The following is a 13,476-nucleotide window of genomic DNA, read 5'->3' as shown; positions in this document are numbered from 1 at the left end:
CATAAATCGCAGACTTTCAATTTCCAGGTGCAGTAAAAATAACCTTGGGTAAGAGTAAGTTGTAAAAAGCAGCTGCCAAGTTCAAGTTTTTCTTTATTTTTATTTATTTTTTTTCTTTTTGTGGCTAGGAAAGAAATGTAGGAATTCACTGCCGAAAGAAATTACATCACTTCAGCTTCAACTGGAAACGCCGCTTTTGGGTGGAGCAACATTCGTCGACTTTTGAATTCATGAAAAGCAAGAAAACAGGTGATGAGCATCATTTCTCATTCGAGATCTTTTTCCCACTGTCAGCAGCCACTGCTCTTAGTTTGCCACCGAAATAAATCCCCAATAAATTATGCAGCTTTTTTTGAAGGTAAAGTATTTATAAAAAAGTATATATTGTTTGAAAAAAATAACTAAAAAAATCACTTTCACTTCCAATGCGGTGGCGTTTGCTGTTTTGCTTCTGTTATTTTTTTGTTGTTGTTCCAAAATCGTGCCGATATTTATGGTGTTTATTCAGTCAGGTCAGTTATTATTTCTTTTTGCGGTGAGCCTCGAGTGCCAACAGCCAATTGATGGTCTTTGGCCAAACTGAAAACAATTCAATTAAGCCAACTGAAGTGGCCCACAGTTTGCGGTCAGATAAGTCACCAAAAAGGCAATTAACAAACAATTGTCTGGACTCCTTTTCTATATATTTTTATAGATTTATGATTTATGCAACATATATGGCCACAGCGAGGGAAGTGAAATATTCTCTTAAATTTAAGTTAGTTTTTAAATTTGTTTCGGGTTTTTGTATACATTTTAAGCAATTAAATGGCAGCCAAAAAAAAGGGTGTATCTTTTAATAGATTTCTATTTAGTGGCAACTAATAGTAACCTATTAAAATCTGTTTCTGATTCGTTTTTAAGTTAACATTTTCCTAAAATATCTCAATTATCCCTTCGTTTCATTTAGCCAACTTTCAGTTCATCAAATCTACATTTCTTGCCATAGAAGTGGTATATATTTTTGCCCCCAATAGGAGGAGGCTCCCCAGTAAATTGCCACTTTTAGCCATGTTCGGGGGACTCTTGCAGCAAACGCACAGGAAACCGGCTGCACCTGGTGGCCACCTCACCTGGCTGAGAAGTGTAGGGGCTCAGCGGAGGGAGGAGGCCGCTCCACAACCAGATGTTTGCCTTTGACTGGCGGCGGCAGACTCGTTGATCTCTGCTCCAATTCCAATATCTGTGTGTGTATGCTCGTTCGCTTTTTTTCCCCCTACGTTCGTATGAGTATCTTTTATGTGTATTCGCACCGTCGACATTGTGCAACATGCTCTTCGATATGGCTAAGAGACCCCCAACCCCCAATAGGCCCCAAAGCCCAGTCAGCAGCCCCTCCGATTGCTAACACACACACACACTGGTCCAAAAGGCAACATTTTTTGACATACCATTTCAACAGACGGAATTCCAACATTCTGATTTGGAATTACTGAATTTTTTAGAGGATTCTTTGTGGTCATTAGCAATAGATAACATATAAAATTATAGTAAATTAAACAGGCTTTTTTTATATATTTTTATTTCATAATTTAAAGGCATTCTTACACGTGAATTTTATATATTTAATATGTAATTGGTTAGATTATTGCAGTTAATAAATTTGAACACTTTAAATGTAACAAATGGATGTGTTACATTTGTATTCGCTTGACCACAGATTTTTTAAACCTTTTCCATATTTTTTTTATAATTTGTAAAGGTTGTGTAAACTTTAAAACAAAGTCTTAGCTTAGCTTTAGTTATTTATTTCATTTCTTATTAAATAAAAATATACACCAGCACTATTTGACTGTTAATTTTGTACTGTCTTAATTTACCATTACATTTTTAATCTCTCAAGCTTAAATATATAATTTTTTATTGGTAACACCTTGGCCAGTGTGAAATTGGCAACAGCTGCAGTGAACATTAGAGAAGCTGGAGCGCGCAGATTGCGCTGCACCCAGGCCCAGGCCCAATCCCAGATCTGAATCCAAATCCGAGTCATGTTTCTCCATTGCCACTTTCGATTTTTCATAGCTCGATGTTGCTATTTTTCTGTTTTTTTTCTTTTTTTTGCAACTCACTCACAGTACTCTGTCGCCTCCCCTTTTGCGGCAATAATTGTAAGTGGACCTGGGCATTTATGGCGTTTTACTTCTTTGGGCCATTTGGTCCCCATGTTGGCCATTTTGCACGTGTCCGGCCCACAAAAGGGAAACAAAACGAAATGCGAGAGAAACGGGGAAGAAATATGCCCGGTAATTGTGTGCTTCCCCCTTGATGTGTCAGCAGTAAAAAAGAAAGAAACACACACTTTTTGTGTGCGGTTCCTTTTGCAAATGTTCCTTCCTGGACAATTGTCAGCTTGGAAAAAAAGAAAAGAAATAAAAAAGAAAAGAAACGGTCGCCTTTTGCCCGAAATGTTTGCCATCCGCTTCAAAGTGAATTATTCAATGGCAAAAGGAAATGAAAATTAATCATTCAAACAGAAATATGAATGACTCTCTGAATATGGGGTAGGTTTCAGTCCGGTTCTCTGGGTCTATGTTGGGTCTTTTTTTAGTCAAGGGATTTTAGCCTTTATTCTATCAATTATTTATACAGAAAATGGATAAAGAATTCAATTATGAATAAATGAAATAGAATAGGTTTACAAATTGAATTTCCGTAAGCCAGTCATACTGTATTATATTGATACAAATATGGTTATAATCTTTTTTGTCTTATTTTACACTAAACTATCTCATTTAATATTTACAAAAAATCATTTAGGCTCATAAAAGGCTTTTAATTTTGCAAATTACTTAAAAACTTAAAGCCTAAGCCCAGCTCAAATTCGTAAATCATATCGATAATCCCTAGGCTTAGTTGAACGACCCGACACAATGGGCCATAACTGAAACCATTAAATTTGTATTTAAATCCACTCATTGCTCAATCCGCCTGATGATGCAATAATACCTAGCACTGCAGGCAGACATCGGAGCAAAAACCAACAACATGAACATCAGCACACCAGAAGCATCATCATCATCATCATCGACATCTGACATGCCGAGGGCCAAGCCAGCAAGCATCGCCTCCATCGTCATCGCCATCGCCGGAGCCCATCTTCATCTTCGTCTCCATCTTCATCTCTCAACTGTAGCCTTATCTCCCTCAATCATTTGCTGACGCACAGTTCAAGTGGCACTGGCACAAATCACAATCTCAACAAAATCCACATATATGTGGTAGAAAAAGCCATCATCGAAGGCAACTCTGACATAATTTGGTCAAAATAGTTGTAGTCTCGTGAAGATTGTTTTTTCTTGTGTTGATTTTTTTGTGTATTACTTTTATGGGGTTTTAATACTACTCCAAAGATGAAGTGGATTTTGTGATGCTAAGGGAAAGAAGAAGAAGGAGGATACAATATTTAGTTAACTGCATAACTATATATCCTAAAGGAAAATATTTAGTATAACAGCGGGAAAACTATGGATTAATTCGTATTTGTTTTTAAAGTATTAATTGTAATTTTTATACCCTTGCAGAGTATTATAATTTCAGTCAGAAGTTTGCAATGCATTGAAGAAGTCATTTCCGGTCATATAAAGTATATATATTCATGATCAGCATGCATTTAGTCCCTATGTGTCCATCTCTCTATGGCTCTCACTCTCTCTCCCCCTTAGCTCGATATGTTTATCTCTCTCTCAGCATAGCCCTAACGTATCTCTTTCTCTTTCGGTTTCACTTTCTCTGTTCTCTTTCCTCGGAGACTATAAATACAGCCTCTAATGCCGCTCTGGCCTCATTCTGTCCGCGGGGAGGCCGCTGTTAACATCTATGGTGATAGTGGAAGTGATAGTGATTTCTCTTCGATCATACTGAATACTTTATTTATCACTATGCTCTCTAAATATATATGCTTTTTATCCAAGATAACAAGACAGCTGTCAATATATACTTGCTGTTCAATTCCTTATATTTTCGAATTCCATGACAACAGTTGTTCCACGAAATGTTTACCATTTCAGTACTTGTAAAATAAAAACCATATTTCATGTCAGCTTCACACCCAAAAATCCCACACACCTGCAGTGCGGATACACCCATTTCCATTTCCATTTTCATTCACAGACTCACCGTAGATACGTAGATACATCTTGCCCGATGATGCCTCAAGTTCAAGATACAAAAACAATTTGCGAACAAAACAATTTGAGCGTGGTACTCGTGTACATTGTGCATTGTTTTTCTCTTCTTTTGGCCAAGTAACGAAACATTTTTTCCCGCACTTCCGCGTGTATCCACAAGATACATGGCACCGCAATGCGAGAGATACACTTTAGAGGCATTGTCTTGGCCGCTTTTTCTTTTCGTTTTTTCCCTTAGCGCTTATCACACACTTCATTAATTTTGTTTCGCTTTTCATTGCAGTCTGTCGGTAATTATGGTTACAGTATCTACGGAGTTTCACTTTTATTTTTCTTGTATTTTCCAAAGTTCCAGTCTTCTTTTCGATATTGCAAAATTGCATGCTGCACTTGAAAAAAGTTTGCCACGCGTGAAGCTCAGCGCGGATCTTCGTCTTGGCCAGATACGGCGATATTGGTACAAACAAAAAAATAACAAAAACCGCCAACAGTTTGTTGCCACTTAGGCTGGCACTGCTCTGTGATTTTTAACGCTTCGTTAACAAAAGTAAAATTATTATCGTTAAATTTAAGCTAACCATGGAATTTGTTTTTGGCCAACGAAAATCATTATATCAATTAATGTTCCACGGTAGAAACAAAAAAAGCTGAAAATTAGAAACTATAAAACTCACAAAACTCAAAAACTAAAAACCATCAACTGAAACTAGATTAAGCGGATGGATTTAATTTGATTATTATTCGAAAAATTTAAGGGGAAGCCCATCTTGGATCATAGGAATGACCTCGGAAATAGTTATTATTATTATTATTTAATAAAAGGTTATCTAAGGAACTAATTTATAATTAACCTATAGATAACATATCTTACAAGTTAATATGTTAATATATATAATCTTTTAAAGAGCTTGTAGTTATTTTTTAACAAAAGAACACTGACACTAAAGAAATAATTATTATAATTATAATCTATATGCTTGCCTCATTACCAACATTTTAAATGTAAATATAGCTCAATATTAATAATATGTAATAAATACAGGAAGCCATCAAAATGTTGCATTTATGCTACATTCATTAAATTTACAGCTACCAATCTTGACACGGAAACGTGTTAATAAAAACAATGTTCAATTAATTATGATTACGCTATGGACATCATCATCATCATCATTGTCATCATCATCATCAGATCCCAGCGGGGTAACCAAATTCCCTGTAATTATCGAGGCCTTTTTTACCAGATGGCGTGTGCTTTTCGTTACCAAGATGTGATGGCGACAAGTTCAATGGCTCACATGGCGTATGAGCAATTTGCATTGTTTGCATTAAACATCGAGCCAGAGCTCTCGTTTTAATTAGAGGCTGCAATTACAATTACACATACGACATGGTGTCGGTTTATGCATAATTAAGATAGTAATTGCATGGAAAGTCCGCTAATTGAAATTGAATGATGGAATTAAACATAATAATGATGAGATCGAACAGAAAATAGATTAATAATTAAACAAAGACTAACTTTAAGGTAGTTTAATCAAAACTAAGACCATCAGGATGAATAATAGAGTTGTCAAATAGCATGTTTATAAGACTGTGACACACCCTTATCAGCTTCCGCGTATCAACAGAATTTTATTAGCATTATAAACAAATATATATTTGAGGCAAAGCTTAATTCATTCACAAATTTATGGAATTAAAAGATTGACAAGCAAATCAATGATTTTATATATTTAAGAAGATTTATGGAGTTCTTAAGAGCAAAAAACTGAAAGATAACTTGCTCACCTTCTTATGTTAATATGTATTATTATAGATCCATTCAACTTTCAATTTTTAAATCTAAATTTGTTCTTTAATCTTTTAAACCAATTTCCCAGACTGTTTGTAATGCAATTAACTCAAGTAATGTCTAGTTACTTTACCCACGCAGATTTGCAACATTTAGTTACCCAATTTTGCCCCGCTTATTGCCATTTTTTGGTTTGGTATAATATGCTTTAAGCCCGAATTTCTAGGTTTCGCATTTGGCAATGTAATTAACACACTGACGGCCAATTGTCCAAATCACAGCACAGCACACAACACAAGTTGGGGCTGCTTAAATTCGCTCAAGGCTTCCACAATTTGGCAAGCAATAATATTTAATCTTTGCGTTTATTATTTGTTATTAACCCATTATGATCATTTCCTATGCCACAATATATATTTTTATTTGGTATTTCGACTGCACTTTATTCCACTTTATTTGCTTTGCCTCGAATCATAAATAAATAAATAAATAAACAAGCAGAAAAAATCTGTCAATGGCTTGTGACTATAGTCATTATCATTGTCATTTTTATGCCAAAGTTGACGGAATAACGAAAGACTGAGCACCTTTCTGATGGAGTCATAGTCTTTCGATCGCCAGAACTGAATACTAGGAAATCGTTTCGGTTTTATGCAAATTTTAATTCACTTTGATTAGCACTTAAGAGCGGAATTTTAAACATATTGTTATCTCACCTTTAGCGGCAAGTGTTAATGCGGATACTAAAAATTCGTTAGAAACAATTTGTTAAGCCACCGGGTGGATCATAAAAATAGAGTAAAATTAGCGAAATAAAGATCGATTAAATTTAACGATTGCAAATAATTTAAATATATGGGAATTGTAGAAGAAACGATTTAAAGTTATATATATAAATCTTAAATTGGAGGTCCAGTTAAGATAAATAATAGGTACTTAGAAAATAGTAAGTAAATTATTTATAAGTAGTTTTTAAAACTATATGATAAAATAATAATATATTATACAACAGAAGGAAAATATTATAAAATAAAAATAAAATAATATATATTTAAATATTATATATTTAATGTCTGTCCGCTCTAACGTCTGCCCGCTCTAAGGTCTGTCCGCTCCAACGTCTGTCTGCTCTAATGTCGGTAGCTCTTCCACTCTCTCTCTCTCTCTCTCATAGCTCTTTCTCTATCACTCTCACTTTCTCTGTTCTCTTTGCTCGGGGACTATAAATACAGCCTCTAAGGTCGCTCTGGCCTCATTCTGTCCGCGGGGAGGCCGCTGTTAACATCTATGGTGATAGTGGAAGTGATAGTGATTTTTCTTCGATCATACTGAATACTTTATTTATAGCTATGCTCCCTTAATAATAATGCTTTTTAACCAGAAGAAGAAGACAGTTGTCAATTTATACTTGCTGTTTAATTCCTTATAAAATCTATTTATCTAAAAATATACAATTTATGATGTTTAATATTCCACCTATTTTAATTTATGAACATATTTAATACTCTCTCTTAATTTATGAACATATTTAATACTCTTTTCCTTGCATATCTATGCCCTTCGTATAATTCATACCTTTATGTTGTTTTATTAATAACTTCGCCTTGATTAATGTCTGGAATTGGATACTATATAGTATATATTTATTAATATTCCATTTCTGATTCCTCTGCCACTGGATATTTTGCAATCGACAAATTAAATTATGGCCTACAAAAGACAAAACAGTGAATGATTTTTTATTTTTGGTGGCAATTAGCAAACTGGACACGTCCAAACATTGGGTTCTTGTGGCATTTAGAGGCTATCGAGCTATAGATGGCCGCCTCAGACAGCAACAAAACACCGTTAAACGCTCAAATTTGGCAGGCAGACAACAAAATATAAAAATATAATAAAAAGCTAAAAACAAAACGAAGCAAACAGAATAAAAAGGCAAAAGCAACAATCACTTCATTTGCATGCAAGCCATCAAAAAAATCAAGAGAGGGCAAAAACGATCAGAAAGGTCGAATCAGAGAGTTTGTTTGATTATGTTTGCTTTCAAACATGTTGTAAAGAGCAGGTGTTATAAGACTGATACACAGAAGCACTCTGCAAAATAGTTTAAATTAATACAACTCTTTAAATTATTCATATTTTATTATTACTAATCTTAAAGTAATATTTTCAGATGTACATAAAGCTCTTAAATAATTTTTATAAGCAGTTTATCTTGGTAAAACATTTTCTGCTTTGAAGAAAACACATTTCCTCTTCCTGTTTCTTTTTGGCTAATAATTTATTTTAAATATTTGCAACATTACTTATTTTCTACATATTTTTTTGTGTATGTATGTAGAATTTAATTTGGTCACAGTTTTTTCCAGTGCCTAATCAGTCCACGCCTGCGCAGAAATAATCATAGTATATGCTACACCTCTGCTACAGGTGTGTATGTTTAATTACCTCCGTATAGAAAATCGCATTAATTACAGCGACAACTTCTGCATCGCTGCCTTCCTCTCGCAATGATTTGTCCAAATTGGACAGCCCGAAAATCCGCCTTGTTTTTGGTCATTCTTCTTGCCACACGATTGCGACAAGCGGTGGCAATAGGCGAGCGGTTTTGTTTTTAGCCCGGCCAGCCGTTCACCTGGCCAGATCGAATTGACCAATCTTCGACAAGGGGTCTTTTGGGTTTTCGGTTTTTAAGTTTTTAGTTTTCAGGAGGGGGATTTGCTCGGAGGCTCTCATTAGAGCACTGAACCGTTGACATTTAAGAGCGACGACCTCACGCATGCGCGCATTGCTTTTTTGTTGCGTTTCTTTGTTTTTAGGGGATTTCCTTAGGCTTAGGGCCAACTATACACAGAAAGAATTAGTATATAATTAGGACTTAATAATAAAATAAAGATTTCTATATAAAAACTAATTGTAGTATGTTATTTAAGTGCTCAAACTTCTAAGGTCTTAGTCAGGAAAACAAAACCAAACCAATTCTAAAGAAATGTATATTATTACTTATTTATTTATTGTATTTATTTTGTGTCTCTTAATTTGGGAAACCTTTATCAATTTTAAGAACCTTGGATATATTTTTATATATCAACATAATTATCGGTCATAGCTCTGTGAATTTTGATTAAAAAGAAACCATGTTAAGAACCCTCTTTTTAGTGTGTATAAATTACTTAAATAATTTTTGTTTGTATCTTATAACTCATATTAGCTTAATTTCCTGACATTAATCTCTCAAATGATTGCAAAAATAAATATAATATATATTATAATAATTATTTCTCAGTGCTCCTCACACACTTACCTTTCGGCTATCAACGAACCATTGTTTATTTACCGATTCGGGCTGCCCCCCGAAGATGTCAGACCTTCAATTTGCGTTGGTCTACCCATCGCTTTTGGCCACGCTAAATGGCCAAGCTCACTGATCCGCCCCGGGTCAATCGGATAACCAAAATCTTCAGCTCCGTCAGACAAGTTTAGACACGAAAAATAATTACACAAATTTGGTGTGTTTCAAATCTTTTGGGAGGCAAGTATTAAGGCGGGCTTTAAGCACTCGCTAGCCACACACTTTCGTTTCGAGGAAAATAAAATGAGAAATGAAAATTGTATAATCAACATTAGGCAGCCGGCAATTGGCAATCATTTCTGGGTACAAATTAAAATTATATTACAACATTTTCTTAGACAACAAAGCCCACTGATTACAGGAGACCAAATCGAAAATGCACTCAACCATCGCAGCGGCGGCGAGACTGCAGCTAACCGGGTCTAAAGCGTCCGAAACTGACCTGCCCAAAAACGGCAGAAAGAGCGAGCCAAAAGTGAAAGTTTGTTGTTATTGTTAATACATTGGCTCTTATTTTTACTGTTTTTTTTTTCATCTCTTTTTGTTTTTCTTTTTTGTTGTTGTTAAACGGGGGCGCAGTCCAGTTGGATCGCCGGATTGCCGCATTGGCAGCATCACGCGAATCGCGTTTCAGGCAGCAAATGCATTTGCCGCATCTAAATTAAATAATTTTGATTGCCAGCAATCAAATAAAGATCTGTTTAAGGCGGGAAATATATAGTTTTGAAGGTGGGTTAAAGGATACCCTGTAGAAATTGAGAAGAGAGTTGGAAAAGCTGTTGTTAAGGGATATTGAATTATTTAAGAGACCTATTTAAACGACACATTTGGTTATAAATACTTTTCTAGTATTAGTATTATTAAACAAATGATAAACTAATTACATAATTAAACTACAAGATATATATAAAAAAACTTATAAATTGTTGCCTTTATTTACTTGCTCCTTATTAATTTAATAAAATTAGATTGCTTTGAGAAATTGAGAAATTCATATATGAAATGGTAGTACAATAATAACATCTGATTTTAGGTGTTCTATATCCCTAAATACAGCTAAATTCAGGTAAATTATATAGTCTATTATATAGTCAATATACCCCCAAAAATACGCTTTCAAAACTCCGTCATCAATCCCCAGTGGTAGTGGCCAATGCCAAATGCGGCCAACCCGCTGACAACTTGCAACTTCCTGCAATGCGACAAAAGGCAAAAACCGAACCCGTTGGTGCAACTTCAAGTGGTGGCATCATCTTCGGGTCGCAACTTCACTCTTTGCCACTCAGTGGCTCTCTTTTGTATCTCTCAGATACATATGAGTTTTTCTGTTATTTTGATTTTTTTTTTCCCAAGTTGTGGCTCATCAATTTTCACTGCCAATGGCTGAATGAACGGCTGATTAATATGATCCGATTCCGTGTTACATAATTGAACTTTTGTTTAGACTCTATAGCTTAATTGAGTCTGACAAATTGATTAATGTGCAGCAAGCACAGCAAAGTTCATTAAATATGCCCGACAAAATCATGGGGAAATGCACTTTATTAAGTTTAATATATTAAGATGTAATCAATGATCAATTTATTGATAGAGCGTAGCGTAGTTAAAGTAATATCATTGTTTATTAAAATGAAAGATTGGTAATTACAAGAGATATGGCAGGCAATCAAGAATGCTTAGAGATATAAAATCGAATCACTTTTACTGTCACCATTTAATTACAGTCCATTTGAGACACCATTCAGAGGCAATGAAGTCACCTCAAATCAATAGAAAGTGTTGCAAACTTTTCACCATCCGCAAAGAGCACATTATATCCAACTGACATAGTTGGGCAGGCAGGCAGAATTGTGCGATATGATGACTTAGACATGTTATCGATTCAATGGGCAGCTAATTGCTGGCCTAAATCGATGCTTGACTTGGCCCGGCGACCCGTCGAGGGGCCAAAATATGTAAATACCACGCCAACACGCACATACCAAATTGTTCAAAACTTAATGCATAAATTTGCATTATTAACATGGCTAGAAAATTGCCATGGCGTAAACGGTTTTATTTTTTATTTTGCCTAAATACTCCACTGATTGCTCTTTAAACTTTAAGAAATAAGCACAGAAGTTACCTACCTGCCTCAAGTACTCTCTTCTACAAAATCAATCCGAAGCCAATTAACGAAACTGATTTTTAGCCTTGACCAGAAAAAACACTTAACAATGCCGTCAACGGCATTTAATAAAAGTGCGTTTATGGAATATTTAAGCAAACAAAAAGCAAAACACTTAACTGCAAACAACCAGCCAAGTGCACATGAGCTGATTGCTTTGCTTTATTTATTTAGACTGATTTTCAATTGGCTTTTGCTTTGGAAGCTGGGAAAAAACATTGAATGGGATTACGCACTTTGCCAGGGCTATGTTTTTAGTTGTAAGAAGTTTAATTGCAGGTTATTGACTGCTTTACTGAAAACTGATCATGTTCTGAATATTACATTTAAGCTTAATTAAAAGTTTAAAAGAGTATATCACTGATGTTTCTACATTAAATTAGCTTGAAAATACTTTTTAAAATGTATTTACAAAACATACTCATGACTACACTTGAACTTTTTTAACATTATATGTAACTAATTATTTTTAACAGCTTAGAATGCTAATACAATTGTTTTTCATATATTTATTGCATACTTTTTGACTTTTTTTTTTACTAAATATCATGTACATATGTATATGAAAAGTAAAAAACAAGTATACTTTATGTTCCGCTTAAGACATTACGTATACGACCAGTTGAACAGCGTCAACTTTTTATATTTAAATAAAAGGAATATAAATAAATAAAATGAACTGTATAGTGTTCTAAAAAAATTTAATTAAATTTAAATAATTCAAATAAATACAAATTATTATATTCCTTAGTAAGTACTAAACAGAATAACTATATATTTGCCAAGCCATAGGTACTTCTTGTATGGTAATTACAGATTGTTACAGTAATTACTGGCTGTTATTAATATATATATATATAAATATATTTTCTTTAACAGTCCTGCAACTCACATATATTCCACTCTTTAAACTAACAATTAAATGGTGAAAATGTTTGAACTATAGACAGTCATCTGCCAATGTCAAATTACCAAAAAGAAAAAAAAGAAATTCTCATTTATCTCTTTCGCGTTTGCACAGGTGCTAGAACCTTTTGAACTTTTTTCTAAGGTCGCCAATCTTAAGTCGATCTGCTATAAATAGTTCCGGTTGTCGAGGCAAGATGTCAGTAAAACCTTTTAAATTTCAACTTCAAAGCAATATGAAAACCGCTCTCCGTCTGTCAACATTCCTGGTCATCCTGGCAATGGCCTGCGGCTTCCTCTCCGGCAGCAGTTCCAGCAACTCCTCGCCCAGGATCTGTTTGATCGAGAATTGTGCCTGGAACTCCACGGTTAATACCTGTGCCCGCTATGGCAGATCGAATCTGTGCAATCGGTTCAGGAATAGCTGTGCCCTGCGATATAAGAACTGTGTTAGCTCCACCACCTACACCACGGTCAATCTGTCCCAATGCTCCGGAATAACAGTTGGAAATCGAGGAACATGCGGTGGTTCCTCCAGCTCATCCTCCAGCTCCAACATTACGCCCATTATCATACGTCGCGGTTAATTGTTTATTTGTTTTGTAAATAAAAATTGTTGTAAACTAATATGGAAGTGGTTAAAATTACACTAAATATAAATATATCTTATATATTTGCAAACTTTGGTTACTTCTTGATTACCTGTAAGCTAGTATTTAGAAAAGTCTAAGAACTTTCAAGGGCAACCCAAATAATATTCACTTATTAAATATTAAAACACTAAAACCTTCAATTAAATTTCTCTCTTTTTCTCAATAAATGAGAACAAATCATCATTATTGTATCAATAATAGAATCAATCCTTCTCTCCAAGCCACTAAGCTATTGATATTATCTGTCAACATAAAATAAATAAGAAAACAAAATAAAAGGTAAACTCTGCTCAAGGCTAAGCACCAAAGAAACAATAAAATCTAATGCAAATTATAAATCTTTGTTAGCACAGCTGGGAGGGATCTACACACAATATAGTGTTAAAGTGGAACAAATTGTTTTCCGTTTTTGCAAAACAAACATTAATGTTGTGGTA

At 34.6% G+C, this 13,476-nt stretch overlaps 1 protein-coding gene across 1 annotated transcript; it reads left to right on the top strand.

Moving 5' to 3' along the window:
• Window positions 1-12,591: 12,591 nt before the first annotated feature.
• On the top strand, window positions 12,592-13,067 carry LOC110178366 (uncharacterized). Its single transcript, XM_020945502.2, has one exon. The coding sequence runs from the start codon at window positions 12,623-12,625 to the stop codon at window positions 12,971-12,973; it is 351 nt and encodes a 116-aa protein (XP_020801161.2). The 5' UTR covers window positions 12,592-12,622; the 3' UTR covers window positions 12,974-13,067.
• The last annotated feature ends 409 nt before the right edge of the window (window positions 13,068-13,476 follow it).

This window comes from Drosophila serrata, unplaced genomic scaffold (assembly GCF_035046125.1).
Source record: "Drosophila serrata isolate PLE 108 unplaced genomic scaffold, ASM3504612v1 contig_184, whole genome shotgun sequence".
Lineage (NCBI taxonomy): Eukaryota > Metazoa > Arthropoda > Insecta > Diptera > Drosophilidae > Drosophila > Drosophila serrata.
The sequence above is the reverse complement of the archived record's forward strand: the minus strand, read 5'-3'. Positions and strand labels throughout refer to the sequence as shown.

Bases quoted from the DNA above. Each gene is read 5' to 3' on its own strand.
- LOC110178366 (XM_020945502.2), top strand. From the start codon at position 12,623: ATGAAAACCGCTCTCCGTCTGTCAACATTCCTGGTCATCCTGGCAATG.